At 34.9% G+C, this 18,817-nt stretch overlaps 1 protein-coding gene across 2 annotated transcripts; it reads right to left on the reverse strand.

Annotated features, from left to right (window-relative positions):
• Positions 1-778: 778 nt before the first annotated feature.
• On the reverse strand, positions 779-18,169 carry LOC113686139 (ubiquitin carboxyl-terminal hydrolase 20). 2 transcript variants are annotated; one of them, XM_027203742.2, is made up of 30 exons: positions 17,596-18,169; positions 15,351-15,404; positions 14,997-15,059; positions 13,824-13,952; positions 13,255-13,315; positions 12,697-12,766; positions 11,899-12,012; positions 11,630-11,708; positions 11,104-11,281; positions 10,053-10,412; positions 9,478-9,578; positions 9,069-9,117; positions 8,781-8,901; positions 8,381-8,451; positions 7,845-7,878; positions 7,205-7,250; positions 6,962-7,076; positions 6,630-6,710; positions 6,108-6,185; positions 5,842-5,890; positions 5,523-5,586; positions 5,090-5,156; positions 4,734-4,772; positions 4,048-4,129; positions 3,894-3,945; positions 3,654-3,710; positions 3,010-3,109; positions 2,670-2,738; positions 2,246-2,409; positions 779-2,027 (listed from the first exon to the last, which is right to left on the reverse strand). In XM_027203742.2, the coding sequence occupies exons 1-29, from the start codon at positions 17,665-17,667 to the stop codon at positions 2,258-2,260; spliced, it is 2,607 nt and encodes an 868-aa protein (XP_027059543.2). In that variant the 5' UTR covers positions 17,668-18,169; the 3' UTR covers positions 779-2,027; positions 2,246-2,257. The 2 variants fall into 2 exon arrangements, with proteins under 2 accessions (XP_027059543.2, XP_089060911.1); XM_089204785.1 differs by having other exon boundaries at positions 14,997-15,056; positions 17,596-18,159.
• Positions 18,170-18,817: the final 648 nt, after the last annotated feature.

The following is an 18,817-nucleotide window of genomic DNA, read 5'->3' on the forward strand; positions in this document are numbered from 1 at the left end:
AATTTAGAGATCATATTGTGCCAAATATCTCCAAATCCCAAATCAGGTTCTTTTGTACCATGTTGTTTCTGATCAAAATGAAAGTTCTACTGGAAGGAGACACTCTTGCCTTAGCTTTTCACCTGTGTTTTAAAATTGCGCACTTTAATATGCCATCCTCTGTGAATCAACAGTAAGAAATGCAAAGATGTACTGCAAATGTAAGAATGGGAAATGTATTAGTGCATTACCGTTCTTTTATTAAGAACCTAGCACTGTCCTAGGGAGATCATTAGACTTTCTTACGTAAAGTCATTTATGTATGAAAAATGTTGATATAGTGTTAGTAGTATTCTTACTTAAGGTAGTCTGAAGAACCCTCTTCTAGTGATAATCCATATTTAAAGTGTCGAAAATAAATCAGTGTTTTATTTGGTTCTTGAACATGCATTGTGTCACTGATGACTAGCTGAAATTTATAGGATAAATTTTATATTTTGTCAAAATTGACATCATTATTATTTTAGGAATGTAGGGTGTGCTATTTTGTTTTTTATGCAAGGGTTACCTCACATGGCAAGGACACGGTAGCAAAACAACATGGCTGAAAAGTAAACACATTGCTCGCACTGCAGCTGAAAACCTACTCAGATAATGATAACCAAGATCAGGTCTATTTCATTTTCTTCATAGCTGGATATTCCAAAACAATCTTGGTCTCTGTCCAACATCACGAAAACCTCATCTTGATAGGGAGGGGGAATATATATGGACACAACACAATAGAAACGGAGCTGACTTTCCATGAAGAAGAGAAGTTTATTGTCATTTTTATATCGACATGGTGACAGAAGGACTTGTTTCCTAGTGAATACCTCATGCATGTATAAGATACTTTACTTAACACCTTGGAGAGAAAGTTTAATCTAATTTTGGGTTATCAAAAAGGTGTTCAAGTTCCTTTATGTCACCTCAGATAATACTTCGATCTAGATTATTTACAAAATAACCATTACCTGATTTTACTTCGCAAGGGAGGAGAGGGAAGGGGAAAATTAAGTTTGGTACCAAATTTGTCAGCTAACCCTGCTTAAAACGTTTCAACTTAGGAAGCTTTATTTGAGAATATTTTTTTGGAAGGGACTACCTATTGAGAGCCTAAGTAGTGAGTGCATAGTACAGTATACCAATTTATTTCTGTGACTTTTGGGTTGATGGCTAAGAAACAGAACCTAATTCAACATCCCTTAATCTGATTTTCCATAAAACATGCTGGCAAACGAAAACAGAAAAAAAGCCTTTTAAACCACTTTTTCCAATTGCTCAATATTTTCCAGAAGGTGCTTCAATGAACATGAAGGAAACATCTTCATATCAGTAAAAGATCTTAATCAGCACTTATTTAAAGACAAATTCTTTGATCTGGACATTCACAAAATTTGTGAAAAATGTGAAAGGGAGTCTTAAAGGTGGCGTTAAACTACAGATGATAATATAATTAAGAATGAGTTTAAATACATGTATTTCGTATTTGAATAACATTTTTCAAATTTTTCTTCACATGTTAAAAACTTGTTCAGTTTTTGAATCTGCCACATCATATCTATTTTTAGACAATATATGCTTACAATCACCCCTTTTCGTCAGAAAATTACTAACACTGAAAGTAAGTAGTTCAGATTGTTCTTTACCAGCTTAAGATAAATCAAATGTTTACTGTGTGGTTACTGAATTCTCTTTTGTATTGTAAATGTATTTTTTTTCTCTGATGAACTCAGTTGGATTACATTCCATTCAAGGATATCTTAGATTAATTTTTCAGATAAGGATATTTTTTAATTCCATGGGATGAATTTTTTTACTGGCAGAAACAAGTTTCTTTAGTTGAACTCAATATCCTGGTGAACCATAGAGACAAAATAAAAGGCTAAGTACACTAATTTTAAATACAGGATGTAGTTGTTAAAGGCTTGCAGAGAATAAAACTCTCATCAAAGGGTTTGACAGTCCAGAGGTGTTCAGTGTCTGGCAGTCAATGCATACAGGACCTGTAATAAATCATGAAACCCAGAAAACATGAATGCTGAATATCACTTACCTATGAATAATCTTAACAGAAAATTACCACTTGAAGCACCAAGAGTTAATGAAAAAGAAACCTGAGTCCAATGGAGGAAGAACTTAGCTTTGTTGGTAAATAAAATGGTTACCTAAAACCAAGCTAGCTTTACTTAATTTTGTGCTCAAGAAATGTTTTTAAAATTACCTATCAACTGTTTCACTCCTGTTGAATTTCTTCCTCCTCATCCTGGAGGTCTTTTTTTTCTTCTTCATTGTCCTTTTCTCCCTCATAAAATAACACAGGACCTCCTTCATAAATATCATGCAAAAATGTCCATGTCTCTTGTGACAGCTGCCCATTTTCAGAGTCTACAAAGAAACATTTTGAGGATGCAATGAGAATGTTGTTTTCTTTAAATACTAAAAGTATGAACCAAGTTCATGCACAGGTTTAGCTTGCAAATCTGTGGGGCATCCAACCAACAAATCAAAATGTCTGAGGTTTGAATCTGCACTCAGGACTGGAATATATTTTCCAACCTTGCAAAAGATGTTCAAAATACTTCTTCATCAAAGTAAAATTTTTAGCATGATAGTAGCTTGTTGGTACAAATCCTACAAGAACTTACTTGGTTTGAGTACTTTTGTGTTTCCCTTTAAAATAAATATATTGCTGTTATCTATAGGGCCTGGAGGATCTGAGACAAGAAAAATCATTAGTACTAGCTATCTTACAGTTGCAATACTTTTAGTCTCCTCATGCTAGTTAATTAAAACAGGTGTACTACGGCAATCTTTGAACCTAGCTGGTGTGACCACCCTCATCACACCTTTATCATAAGTGTCTGATGTTGAGACAAACAGGATAACAAAATCTATAATCTCTTGAACACTTAAAAAGAAACTGCATTTGACAAAGATTGAGTTATGAGGTGATGAGGGTGACAATGTTAAATAAGTCATATGTACCATCTTCCTGTCCTTTTACAAACATTTCCCATAGTCTGAACCAATGCATACTGATGAAATACACATCCACATTTTCATTGGCTGGATACTCATGATTCAACTGAGGGGAAAAAAAAACTTTTTAGAAGAAGTAATTAGTAATAAACTATGTAACTATAAAAGAGAGGCATATCACCATTAATGCATCTTCAAAAATGAACCTTTTCACTACCAGAACAGACCAAAGAGGAATTTCCCCTTACAGTATCAATCAGAAAGGTAAAGAGAAGCACATAAGCATTAACTGGGGATTAATGATTCACTGAATGCAAAAATTAAGAAAAGAGTGTAGCAGAAAATGCAAAAGAGGTTACTGATTTGTTCATATCTTGGAAGTAAAAGGGCCACAACTACATTTCACTAGACCAAGTCTATTTTTTGCTATCCACTTCAATCTACTCCTTCATTGGCCATCCTTCTTCTTGTGCTATAGCTTCCAAGGAAATGTTCTACTTGTGGAATGGTTACTGTTATTCTTCTTGTTATAATGTTTTACTGATTGACAATCAGTATAATTATAAAAGAAAATACAAATGTGCAGCCTAGAATCTCAATACAAAGAAGTTATTGATGCGGGGTTGAGATAAAAGAAATATCAAACAAACCCTCTTGAACATTTCCATTTCTCTTTGTCTTCTTCTTTCAAGGTCATCTAAGGCTTTCTGGCAAAATAACATGAAAAGGGTTAGTTATATTTCAGTACATTAACCTTTTATAGAGCAACATAAGAGTTAAAATTTTTTGTGTTGATTTTAAAGTAAATGTCTTGCTTAAACATTTTACATTGAGTAAACCAGGTCTCAAAATATCAATTCTCTGTACCATCCTAAGCTTACAAACTGTACCTTGCAGTGTCTGCAGATGTTTAGCTTTGTAGCTGGGGGACCTCCACCAAACCTACACCAAGGCAAAGAAAATTCCCAATTAAAAGGAGACTACCATGAAAGTGTTTTAGTGAACTATTTGGTACAAAAAGGTTTCTTTAGTTAGTAAACTCACCGGTTAACAAGATGCTTCCACACAGATTCTGGAAGTGGAACTGTAATGTCATGAATTTTCTCAAAGTTCAGTGGATGAACAGCTAGGAAAAACAGAAAATATGGTTGACAAGAACCACACACAATGTATGGAGAGGAACACTTTCAACCCACATGGTCAAGTACTATACTAACCACACCTTATCCTGGATATGGACAAAGAGAACTTTGCTACTCCCCCCTTGACTGGATTTCTGTCCATGTTACAACAATTTGTACACTTCCAAGACAGTGTGTTGGTACTCATTCATACTCCTGGGTGAAAAGAGGCACTGTGACAGTGGAATGGACTGCCCAAGAACACAACATTATGATCCAGGACAGGACTGAACCCTGACTTCTTGACTCTGGTGTGCATAGCACTAGGCTACTATGCTCTACAAGACTATCCTTACTTCTACACTTTGCCATTGACTTTTTAACTACCATGAGTGACCAAGACAGAATTTCTCATTACAATGTCACCCAGATAAGTGACGAGAATAAAGGAAAAAATATAAATTAGGGTATAATTAGTTGATCCAATACTAAATTCTCTGAGCTAACATTATAAGAATTGTATGCTTGACAGTAAGGAGAATTACAAATTTGATCAGGGAGTTAAAGGGTTAATACGGTAAACCCGACTTTGCATGAAGCAATTCTTACCTCCATGGCGACACAAATAATCAGAGTTTGTGATTGGACCTGCAAAAGTAGGGTCCATAAAAATTTGTATATACATGTACAGTTAGAACATTGTAAGGTGATGAAGTTTGTCCTTAATGACAGCCCTAAAAGTATCTTTGACAATTAAAAAAACCAATTAAAAATTTCCTTTCAAGCAATGCCTGTTCACTGAAGAAGTTTCATCTGATTATCTGACAATTCTGTTGGGTTAAGAGGGCTCATGTGTGTAAAGGGTAATCTTCATACAAAGAATAAAGTGCAGTTTTAGTAAGTACAGGGTCAGAAACAATTTTCACATTTAACATACATGTATCAATGATCTCATGCTCAATTACCTGGCTCCATACAAGACTGAAACTTTGTCAACCATTTCTTTGAAACAAAATACCTGGATTCATGGGTCTACGGAGTAAATAAAATAATAATAATAAAAAAACATGACAAATGAAAAGCTACTCTTTAGTAAAAGCTTCCAAACATTTCACTTAGTTATCTCCTTGTTGCAAAAGATTGGCTATGTAAAAAAAAAGGAATGGTGATTAAAAAGAAGAAAGGATGGCTATGAGGTCCACAGCCCTGACAGACTGGGTGGCTTAGTGTCTGGGAATAAAAATCATTTCTTAAAAGAATACATGTATCATGTAATAAATTATGTCTTCTTGACACAATCAAAAGAAAAAAGAGCATGTTCCTTCACCAAAGATCAGAAAAATATTTGGATTAGCAAAACAGAAATAATGCTTATGAGTAAGTGTGCAGCTGCAATACCTGAGCATCTTTCAGTAAATTGAAGAAAGTCTGTCGTTCTCTGGTGGCTTCGTCACTTGATTTCCTGTTAACAAAATTTAAAATCAAACCGACATGTAAATTTCTACTTTCACAAGTTGTGTTCCACACCAAGGGTGACTACATTTTAAGAAACCAGATACGTAATCATGAGTTTCCAAATAATTGCAATCATTGTGAAAAGGGGATATGCAGGAGTTAGTTAAGAGTGAGGCAAATCAGAAGTAAACTTTATTCCTAAGGGGCCAACACCCTTCTCTACCCTCCCTTTTTGTAGGATAGCCTGAGATATTCAACTAACCTGTAAAACAGCACATAGGCTTCCACATCAGCAACATATGAATCAGAAACTGAAATGAAAAAGTAAAGAAGTGTACTGTATTCAACTCTGTATTTCAACAAGACACAAAGCTAACAGCAAATTCATACAGCATTCTGTTTATATTATCAAATACAATGCTGGTGGGATTTACTTTCACCAACTCAGAATCCTTAAACATGTGGTTTGAATCATTAGATCATACTGTATAACAAAGTTTATTTCTCTAATGCATGACTGACACATACCTTCACTGACCCAGGAGTCATTGAACTCGTACCATTTACCATTGATATAGTTTTTGGCAAAGGTAACATAATGTCCAGCTAGAAGAAGAAGAAAAATCATCCTTGTTAAAAAATTAATATAATTGTACCTACAATAATTAATCTAACAGGAGGAAAATGAAAATTTAAGTAAGGCCAGACTTACATGTACTAAAAGTAAATTTAGTTTCCTTTCTATACTTAACCCTTTAACTCCCAAAATCTCATTTAGTAATTCTCCTTACTGTCTGTCATACAGTTCTCATGCTATTAGTTTGGAGAATTTGGTATTTGATCCACTAATAATCCCCTAATTGATATTTTTCTTTATTCTCTTAACTTGTCTGCATAATATTGTAGTGATATTTTAAGGAGAAATTCTGTCTTGGTCACTCATGGGAGTTAAAGGGTTAAGCCCCTAACCTCACCTACTGCCTACTACCTTAGATGCAAAAATGACTCACAAATGTGGCAATTAAAGTAAATTTCATAACATCAATTTACCTCCAACATTGCCATGATGTGTGATAATGGCAACAAGATCATAAGTGGTACACCTCTGGGTTGGATCCTGTTTATGAAAATCTGAAAGGGGAAAAAAGTTTTTGCTTTGTGATTTGATAAGAACTTTGTATGAACTGGAAAATGTCCATCACAACTGATATTCAACTACAGCTTCTTCATGAGGTTTTTAACAATCATTCTGTTCTAACTAAACCATGGATGTGTGTCTTGGCGTCTGCTGATGTTTCTGGAAATTAACAACATTGAAGATTCCACTAAAACACATGAAACTTAAGTCAAGACTTCACATAAGTTGACATCATATTCTGTACCTTTAACCAAAAATGGTTTCATGTCCAATCCAGTCAATGGGAATGAAATAAAGTGATTTATTTTTGAAGAGAAGTACATTTCATGTTTAAAACGCTTCAGATGAATGCACAAAATCTACAAATTTAAGAAGATAAAACAAAGCAGTGAGCAAATTAATTCAAAACATCTACAGTATAGTAAATCATTTGATACAATTCAAAATTATGTTATTCTTTGGCATTAATAAGAAATGCTAGACTTACTTCAGGAAGGCGCATTACTTTACAAAGTTTGACACCATTTCTCAGCCTGAAATGTAAAATTAGCAGTGAGAGACTGAAGTTTGAGGTTTGGAGCAACCAAATTTACAATTATTGATAACTACAGACAGATTTTTCTGACCATGAACATTACTTATTTTCATTTCTTATGAAAGATTCCAGTTTATTAACCAGTTGAAAGAAATTAATTAGCTTCAGAACATATACTGAGTAATAATGATTGCTTTGAACATTGGTGTAAAAGTAGTCAGGCAGGTAGTTAAATAGTCTGTATGAGAGCAGTCCTAAGGATACTTGACAAAAGTAATGACTGACATTCAAACATTGGAGCCAAAGTCACTATTGGAGTCACTTGACTCTGATGATGACTTCTGCTTAGGCTGTTAAAACTCCAGTCATTGTTACCCACAAGTCCTTTCTACACCTCTCTCACTCAGACAATCAGATTACCTTAAATCTATTGCTACTACTTTACATAAAGCTGTGCAAACTGTAGGGATTAATTGACATGTTAACTTTCTAAAATTATGCCATGTTGAACAAAATAATGTTATGCGGGAAGAGTTTTATACTGTACAGTTGTAATAAGATTAAAGAAAATCATTCTTTGAAGCAAACATACTTTTTGCACTTTTCACAGCTGTACATGTTATCTCCTGTAAAAAAAAAAAACGATGGTGAGCAATGAGATGGGATAAATTACCATATTAACTGAATTTTTTCTCTGAAAGGGAGCTCCCTTAAACTTTGGAATAGGAGATTATTTATTGTAAGGGTAGAAAATACATTAAAAAGAAGACCACGCAGACTTTTGAAATGCAAAATTTTGAGTAAGACATTTGAGCAAAATTTCAGAACACTAAGTTTGCAATGGTGCTACCTAGAGCTACTGTGAAGAATTTCAAATCAATGCAGAAGATGTTATTATATATGCGATTATGAAAACCCTCTTGTACATCAAACACATCTGGTTAATAACTGAGATAGGATGCAGTAAGATTTTGGAAATTTGTGAACAAAACTGACAACAAACTGACATAATAAAGATGAGAACTTTATTATTGGGTCCAAATCGCCAGCATACAATGTATATGTAACCATAATTAATTATCTAGCAATTAATGAGAATATGAGGCATGTGTCCATGTGTAGACAAACCTTTTAATTCGTCTGCTGAAAAAAATGCTGACAAGCAGTCTGAAAGTGTGACTTGTGGACCTAAAAACCAGCTACAGATAACAAACAGCACAAATTTGTCAGATAATAACTTACTAGGAGTGAGTCGCTACTGGCACAGTTAGTAGTAAACATTTAACAGAGGCGAAACAATTTTATAACCCAGTAAACTTTGAATTTTCAATGTTCCTTGGTCCTGGTAATTAAACATCAGGGTTACATGACAAAGAAAAATGTTATTAATCTACTGGGGAAATATTTAGGGAAATTGGCTGTCAGTACATCAGTCAGTCAGACAATTTATTTGTCAGACAGTCCTTGATACATGGTGTAGCATACAATTAGGAGGTGATGGCCAATTCTACAATTCTCTCTACTGCACCTTCTCAGCCATTCAAGTAATGTTGACATCCAGCTTTTATCCTGATCTCTGTCTATAACAGATGAGCATGATGCTAAAGGTGTGCATTGTGAAGCATGAAGAACTGTCAGCTCATCTTTGCCTGTGAAAAAATAAGTGTTTCTTAGACTTAGAACAACCTTGTACATGCAAATTCTGCATGTTACAACATGAATACTTATTAATTAATTGTTGTGTGATTTAAAAACAAAAAGAAGAGAACTTAAAATATTTCTTCTTATGGATATGATAGGGAAAATGTTTTGTTACCTGGAATTGGTAGTGAAACATCTTGAAATGTTTCTGCCCTTGATGAAACCTATGAATATAAGATTTCTCAGTGAGCTTTGTCTCAATCATTTCTCCTCCTTCTCATCTGCCAAAAAGCCACTGCAAGACCTTCCCCCTCCTCCTTGCCCAGTGAAGTTCTGCCCATGCAAACTTACAGAATAGAAAATGGCAAGTTGCCTTCCTAAGTGATCAAAAATTGATTCCCAACCTTGTCTAATAAAAACATTTTGCAGCAGTATAGACATAAACACAGAATTTGTACAACACATAAAAAAGTGTGCTCCTCGATAGAACACGGACATCATAATACAAGTAATGCTCTAATATCAATACACATTTTTAATCACAGTAAATTACTGTAAAATATTAGAGAAATGCACTTTAGTACCCTGTGACAGGTAAGGCACTGCACTGAACTCTGTATTGTGCCATCAAATAGGTCAGTCACTATACTGCTGTAGTTCAAAGGTACTTTCTTCTTTTTCTTCCCTATGATAAAAAAAAGAGTTTGATAAGTCTATAGAATTTTACTTCAAATATTCCATTAGTACTAAGATTTAAAAATTAAAAGAAGACATATCTCAAGCCTTAACAGATTAACAATGCATCTTATGGAACTATTTCTCTAAGCATAGAAAGGGTACGTTTCTCAGAAACTGTGATGCTGCATCAGTGGGTGACAAGATAGTTTGCTTTTATCAACTGAGTTGATTATAAAAATTGGCTACTGTAGAGTATCTTAAGCTTTAGAAACTCACACTTACATTATACCTCCACAAAGGTTGAATAAAAAGCCATTTCTAGGGGCTAGTAATTACACAGTGCAAAGTCACTCCAAGTACAGGAGCTAACATCTCAGTATTGTGAGCTGTATTACATTTAATGAACACATATGCTATGAACTTGCCAAACCAGACCAGACCAGACCAGACCAAGGGAACACTGCACAATTGAATATCTTACTTCTTTCAGCTATTTGCTCCCTTTTGGCTCTTTCCTGATGAGATGGCTGCTTCATATGCTCCTTTGTGCCTGAATCTACAGGCTTTTCTTCTTTGATTAATGCAACATCCTCACTGTCCATGTTTTCATCAACTTGATCAGGATGCTCTGTTTCACCATTAATCATTGTCTCACCCTCGACAGACACGGTCACATCATTATCATCCACAGGATCTGTGTTAGTCTTCCTGCGCTTGGATTTGGAGGCCCCATTAGACTCCATATCCTGGTCAGCCTGCTCTTCTGCTGTGTCAACATGAAGTGGTTTGTCATTCATGACATCATCACCACTGTCTGAATACATGTCTACATCACCATCATCTATAAGAAATAACACTATCCCCTTAGTTTGAGCTCAGAAAAGAAAATTAATCCTTCCCCCCCAAATTCTCATTAGCAATTCTCCTTAATATCTTCCATAAAATTCTCATCATGTTAGTTCTGAGAATTTGGTATTGGATCAACCAATAATTCCCTAATTGATTTTTTTCCTAAATCCTCAATAAGTGTCTGTTGACTTTTTATTGATATTGTTAGGAGAAATTCTGTCTGGGTCACTAAAGGGAGTTAAATGATTAAGAGAAGATAGTGCTGCCAATGAAGACAGATTAAGAGATTATACAAGTTTGTTGTAATGAAATATTTGTCCAAATTTTCTGTGTTTCTTACTTACAGTCTATTTTTATCTTTTATAACACTCTTAAACTCTCTCAGTCTATCATTTTTTTGTTTTTCTGTCTCCACAGACAGATACTGTACAGTCATATGTGCAAATCTCTTCCACAAATGAACATGACCCTTTGATTGCAGTGACTGACTAGCATCTAATCCTCCTTAAAATATCACCCCTGCCTCACACATTAAGGTCACAAGAAAAATGGAAATCATCACCAACCAAAGAAGCTCTTGATTGTTATACAAAGTCTCTTCTGAGCACCTCAGGAAACGTATAGTGAACAGTTTATAGAATAAGCATACTGATGTTATGTGTAAAAGGTTAAGCATCATGTACCATCTTGCAGGTTTTCAGTGTGAGACAGGCTTGTTCCCCCTAGCAATCTTTTGTTCTGATGGTTTGGTTCTTCATCATCACTTTCTGAGGAATCTGGGTCAGTTGTCAGTGACAGCAAAGGCTGCCTCATCTCCTCATGTAACTGATCCATTATGCAGCGTAGGAATTCCTGAGCATCCTAAGATAAACAATGCAACAAACAAAAGATCTTGGTCTCACCCATAAAAAAAATTTAACAACTCTGAGTACTTGTGGTTGATACAACTATGGTGTAATCCTTCCAGTAAGAACTGTAGGAGACAAAGGTAAGTTAAAAGTTCCTAGGAAGTTTTTTATCAGTCTTTGATCCTCAAAAGAATCAAGGATCAAAACTTACAAGTGCATCAAGTATTGAAACATTACAGATTTGTTGGAGAATTTTCAAGGCTGTACATAAAATTTTGAGTACAGTTCTGAGACTTGGAACAGCAGCAAAAAATTAAAGGAACTTTAAAAATAATTAATTTTTTAAAAATACAGATCTCACCTGTTGCCCATAACCTCTGAACTGTGAGTTGATCTGCCGAACACTACGAAGCAGCTGGGATGGCACAACATATCTTGGTCTAAATATAGTAAAATGTTTGTTGCAAAGAGCAGTCATAAAACAAACACAAAAAGACCTATACATTAATCTTCAATTTCAGCAATTATCACCAACTTTATGTACTTGATGAGTGAGCTCAAAATTACCGAAAATATCAGCATTTCACTTACTACAATTACTCTGAATTTACATGTACTAAATAATTATACCTTTTCCTAGACCATAATTCATCAACTAGAAGTGAATAGTGTTTACAGACAGAAGAGTTCTTTGTTTCTTTCGCAAAGCTGCCACATTCCAAGAAGTATTGAGTTAGGGGTGGACTGCAAAAAAAAAAAAATCCACATCTTCAAATCATAAATACAACATGAAAAAAAGGTGCATTAGTTTTGATAAATGTGACCAGAACCTAGTATACATGAGAACACATTCCTATGGGAGAAGCCTCTAAACAATTATTGTTAAGCCTTCATAACAGAATGGAGAGCATGTTTTTAAATGTTTTTTCCATAAATAATGATAAAGTCACACCTCTTTAGAGCACACAACCTCAGGGTCTAATAAAAAGTGTAAGAAAAAGCCTCCTCTGGGTCAAATTGACCCAAATTGTTTAATATCTCATTTTGAAAGATTGTGTGAGTTAAGTTATAATAAAAAATCAAGTTGCGCATAAAATTCTCATTTATGATTGTGTCTAATCATCAGCAAAGAGGCCGTAAACTATAAAAATTATCCTGATGAAAACAGATAAAACTTAACCCTTTAAACCCTAAGAGTGACCAGCATCTAATTTCTCCATACAGTAATACTGCTAAACCATTCATTAAGATCATGAGAAAATAGAAAATGATCGCTAACTTAAGCAGCTTTGATTTTCAAATAAATTCTCCTTGTCAATGGCAAAAGAAATGTATGGAGAAGAGTATAGAAAATATGGATACTGATATTAGGGTGTAAAGGGTTAATTAAACTGCATCATACACAACTTCATAAGAACACAACCATACCAGTTTGATAGAGCTTGAAGAGCCGCATTCATGTAACAAGTGTTTCCAAGGTTTGACAAGCCACATAACCCTGATAAAGCAAAATAATTAACAATTCGTTTAATCAAAGAATTTATCTAAGGCATAAGTACGGATGTACATAGCCTATGCAGACAAAGGTGTACATGTTTCTTTAAATTGACAGCAGAGTAGCATCCTCCATAAGAAATTGAGGGAAAACATTTTCTAGGCCAATTTTTCAATCTCCCCTGACATTATACCAGAACATCACATTCACGGTACATGAAGCTGTGTTATTTATTTTATCCTACAGCTATAACCGTGACAAAAAAATTCCAAAAGAATAGTTTATTTCTTTCCCCTGGCCTATTCACAATAAAACTAGTTTGAATGAATTAAGTTGAATGTAACTTCACTGTTAAAAGCTCATATACTTTTTTTTACAAAAGGATACTGTAACAACTTTTAGTACAAGCTGTTAATGACTCAAATGAGTCAGTGTCTTTAAACAGGTACTTTTTGATTTGCACTCAAATAAAATATTAATAGTCTTCTCACCTCTTGGCTTTAAACCTTTCTCCAATTCTAGAGCATCTTCCATATCCAAAACCTCATGAGTCTAAGGCAAATCAAAGAAAAAAGCATTTTGGAATCCATAACAAATGGAATATGTTTTTAAGGAGTAAACTGCTGCCCTTATCTAGTGGAGGGTGTGTGCATCAGGTTTGCAACTTGTGCCATCTTCCAGACCAATAATCATGACTTGATCAATCCTTTATTCTCACTTGGCCAATTTTTTCAGTTTTACTTTGAATGTTCACCGCAATAAATTTCTCTCTACTACATGGTCATTGTCAGTGACAACTTTGATTTGATTTGACAGTCAATCAAAAAGTGTACTATATCATAAAAACAAAAAACCAACCTGCAGTTTCAAGAGTTAGGGCATTAGCCCCTCATCAGAGAGATCGACAAAGGGCTAATGCTCGAAACACCAGCTTTTTAACTCTTTACCATAGCCAATTTATGTTATCAACTCAGTTAATAATAACAAATTACCCTGTTATACTCTCCCACCAATGCAACACCAGCAAGGCTATTACCCCCTTTATTCATATTTACAATACCTTTGGTCTTGAAGGACTAGTTCCATCAGTACTACCTGCAGAGCTATCAGATGGCTGCACTTCAGCCTGGCAGCTAAAACACCACATTTTAAAATCTTGAAGTTGTAAACACAAGTGGTGATTGGTTTCCTGTAGACCACAAAAGATTGTCATTAAATTTTAAGTAGTATCCTGGAAATGAAAAGCATGGCTTTGGGGCATGTGATAGGCTGCTGGTGATCTTGTTGGAATCCATCAGAGAATCTAACAGCTGGTTTCACCATTTAAGCCCCTAGAGTGACCAATGCTTAATTTCTCCCTTCTGTATCAGCATATTATCACACAAATACCTAGAGGTTCAAGGAACTAGTCACTAAAGAGAATTTGTGTTGATCTTGAGCAAATTCTTGCTGTTGCAGTTGTTAGTGATGAGGATAATCATGTTAAAGGTGGGTCCTAAGGAGTTATATGAAATCTGCAACACCATAGGGCATTGTGAGAGGCTGTAGCCTTGCTGCTCTCAATCATTCATATATCAACAAAAGCCTCTATTTGGCACAAAAATATGTACAGATATTAAATATCTGTGCATATTTTTGTGGACAAACTTTGTCCGCATACATCATTTGTTCAACGATGCAAACTGTGAGCTTCAAGGAACAGATAATGTCCAAGGACAAATATATGAGCATATTTTCCCACAAAATAGAGGCTATTGTGTTTATCATCCTTCAAATATTTTGCAACACACATTTGAAAATATTTACAAACAGCTCACTGTTTGCTTCGTGGGATGTTTTCTCGCTTCTTCTGTAACAACCATGAAATGTTCTCTCTTTTTTAATTAAATTTTGAATGAAGACTTATAGCAGATGTAAGGTTTGAAAATCAGGGATCACAAATATTTGATGGATCATAAAGACCACTATCCTAAAGTGATCAGAATTAGTATTAACTAAAGTCACACATTTCTGTGAACTATTTCATCAAAATGCAGCACAACCCACAGCCATATTTGATCCATAACAGGAAGTAAAATGCCCATAGGAGGTTAGGTTGTTAAAGCATTTACATAGCCAATAAGGGAAGGGACTCTCATGTCAAAAGTATGATAAACAACCTGCATCCAGAATATAAAAGGTGTGAGGTATTTCTCTTATTTTTTAAGCTAGGAGCTTTCAAAGCTCACTTTACCTGATTGTGAAGCTCAATGTGATTGCTACCAAATCGCCCACACCCTACAAAGGAACAACACTTCTGAAAGGAAAGAATAGTATGACACTAGTTAATAAATAACTAGGTACACATATTGTGATGCTAAGTACATAGATGGAGAAATTACAAATTTTTAGCGCTCTAGTTCTTCTCATTAATTCAAACTTTGAAAGCCCTTATTCCTAAAATTATAATTACCAGAACTTCTACAAACACTACCTAGTCTCTCACTGTTAATCAATCTTCTTAGTGAAATAATTTATAAAAAGGGCCAGTACAACTGAGACCCTAATAAACGTATAAATAATATTGTTTGAAAGATTACTAACAAACCTGCAAGCAGACCCACAAATCTGCTCCTGACTTTTCACAATTATCACAACTCCCCTGAGCAAACAGAAATACAGTAATATTAAAAAAAAAAGAGTATATGACAGGCAGAGGTGTTAATAGACACAAGGGAATATGTTATTCAAGTGATGTGGTCCAAAACTTTAACTCACTAACTGGCACATGTAACTGAATGAATTGACCCTTTCACTCCCAGAGGTGACCAATGGAATTTTTCCACACAATACCACTACATTTCTCAGCAGAAAGGTGATGTGAAGAAACAAGAATGTTACAAGGGGGAATATTTTTATTTAAAACCAAACCAGCTGGAGTGCACATTCTAAGGAAAGTTCAGTGAACAATTGGTTCTTAGAACTTGGACATGAAAGGGTTAACTGACAGCTAATTGGCCAACCAACTGATAATATGACTAACTCACTCACTACACATCAAATGACTGACTAACCAATTATTTACCAATCATACCAGATCATTGCTTACAAATAAAAAAAATTGAAAAGCTTGTGTTACCCAGCCACATGTAGTTTTAAGTCCACATCTAATGGCTGACTTACTGATGATCTAAACTGCTTCTGATACACAGCAAATGGTACAGCTGCTTTAAAAAGTGTCTTTAAGATGTTTTAAACACCACAACTAGACACAATTTTGACAAAATATGTTTACATACATGTAGAGTCTATATAGAGAGATTCCATTCTAGTTTCTTGTGAACAGCTGCTTATAAAGATATGTTCAAGAGATCCAAACACAAAGTATAAATACACAGCTCATTGCATATAACAATTCAGCATCAGGATATGTCCACTTTTGGAAAAAATTGTTGCTAAGTCATGTCATATATTTGTTAAAAACTTTAACAGACCAATTCACAAAATAAACTTAATAAAGTGTATTTGAAATTTGTTACTAAGTTTTCCACTCTAAGCTAACCATGTCATCATTGTCATGATTATAACTGAAATTTATGAAACCAAAAATAAATTATCTCACAAAACACAGAACAAATATTTGTTGAAAACGTTTCCTCAAAATTTCAATATCCTCTAAATCCTTTCCTTTAGTTGTCTTAACTTTTTTATGAAACTTCCTGTATGCAAATTCTAAGTGACTCTTGCAGTGTGTAATAGATTTCAAAATGAAAAAATTACTTCACATTCAACTTAGCAGATATAATATCTACCTTATGTTAAGGGAGAATTTCCTAATAGACAAATTTTCTCTCCTCAAAATGAGTATAAAAGTATGTCAAATTTGAGCACAAACTTCTTTTACCCACATATGTGTAGGTAATGTAAACAACTATTACACACAAGCAGTGAAAAAAGTCTCTGTAACTGAATGTTATGAAAATAGCTTTGCCTTCTTCTTAAAAAACTGCATCACCTTCCATTAAATCAATTAATCCACTGTATTTTTAAGCTACTTTGTGCTCGTAGACTACAAACATCTCCATGATTTGCTTTTCCGAAAAAATTATTGATGCAAAATACTCTTCATACATTGTCAACAAAGCTTTAACTGTTCTCTACCAGATGGGCCTTAACAAATAACAAAGAAACATTCTATTTCAAATTTGCATTCTCTACAAACATTGTTAACAAAGCTTTTACCATTCTCTACCAGATGGGCCTTAACAAACAGCAAAGAAAAATTCCAATTCATACTTGCATTGTACTATTAAGTAAGTTACTGGTTGATTCTTTGATTTTCATTTTGTAGCTGATTCAAAATGATGAAGAGTTCCCCATAACGCTTAAACTGTGTATGACATTAGCCTTGAATAATGTATCTGCACAGCAGATAATTCCTTGTAAACAGCTTAAGAGTAAGTAGCCATCCAAACAGCTGCATTCATCCCAACAAAAAATAAGACCTATCCATCAAAATCCATGACATATTTCTTTAGACAAAGTAGAAAAACTCACCGTTTTTTTCAAATATTTACTTTAATAACAAATGACACGTGAAGTTCTTCATTTTATAATGGACTTCATATTTGCAAAATAACAGGAACACACATTTTATCAAAAATAGATTACTCGTAAACGGATTAACTTAAATCCACGCATAAGATATTTCTTTTGCAGTTTCTTAATAACTAAGTAAGAATCCGTTTCTAAAAAAAACTTTTGTTATTTACCCAGACGAAGCATAAATTACCACATCGATCCGTATTCAAGTGATAAACATCCATTCATAATAAGTATGAGAGCTTCCTTACCTCTTTCATTTTCCTTTTAATCGCTTCCACATTTACTTCATCGGTAGAGTTCAAATGAAGACAAGACGGCATCTTCTTGAAAGCTACAGCCACAAAATGTCTTCCAAAGAGGAAAGTTTGCAGAGCATGAATCGGCGCGTGAAGAATACGGGTCAAGAGAACAGGAAGTATGAACAACACTTTGCTTGTGTCGCGTTGAAAACTCTTCAGCAAACCAAGCCTCCCCCTCTTGATTTCGATTTGCTGTCCCAAAAGTCTCAATGCCCGCAAAGAGCCAGCTTTTCCTATTTTTTCCTCACATATTGTCTCATTCAATCGAAACCGTCTCGCTTTGAGTACTTAGTGACAACAGAACCGAACAGAAATAGCTAGTTTCTTGTGGATGTTCACGTCCTACATCAGATGATCAGAATTTCTTAATGTCTTAAAAACTATTCAAATTAATTTACGACAGGACTCTAACGTTTACAGCTCACCCGACGACGAGTTTTGATCAGGAAGATCACTGACTCAGAGAGAAATTTGGTCCGCCATGTTTTTTTTCGACTGACTCATGGATCCCACAATACACTTCGGTATTTTGGTTTTTCTTGGCAATATACCCTGGGTCACCCACGCCCCTTCTCCCCGGGATAAAAAGATCACCAACCCAGCTCTCTTTGGAGGGGAGCCTATTCTAAGCCCTCGGTTGGTGAAAACGAGTGAGAACGCGGGCACACACAAACCGGCATGGGTTGAACAAAGGAAAATGATTGAGTTTATTTCCTTTGCAATTGTCATAACCCATTTGCCCCTAGGCCGCTCTCTCCTTCGTCTCCATAGTCTGGGAGATAGTAGATAATATTCACTAGCTAATAAATAACATGAAGTCAATAAATCCTTCAAACCTCTCTTAAGGGTGATAATCTTTTTTCAAAAGATATAAAAAAAATCGATCTCCCTGATTAGCTGCCTCTATACTACGCTGTAGTCTTGTATCCAAATCCGCAGAAGTAATGGGGAAGGATGATTACCAACTCGCAAAAGTATTTGTCCTATCGGTTTATTTTGACGAATCTGTTTCTGATCTCGTTTCTTATTCATTAGCTCTGATGTTGTTTCTGTTATGTCCTTGGGCCTGTTTACGACATAAGAAGTTACGGTGAAGTACAGTGTGTATCAAGGGATGTGGAGGGTATCCCCTGAATTCAGACGGAACCGTCCGAAAAAAGACAGAATAATC

Source organism: Pocillopora damicornis, chromosome 4 (genome assembly GCF_964200805.1).
Source record: "Pocillopora damicornis chromosome 4, jaPocDami1.2, whole genome shotgun sequence".
NCBI classification, from domain to species: domain Eukaryota; kingdom Metazoa; phylum Cnidaria; class Anthozoa; order Scleractinia; family Pocilloporidae; genus Pocillopora; species Pocillopora damicornis.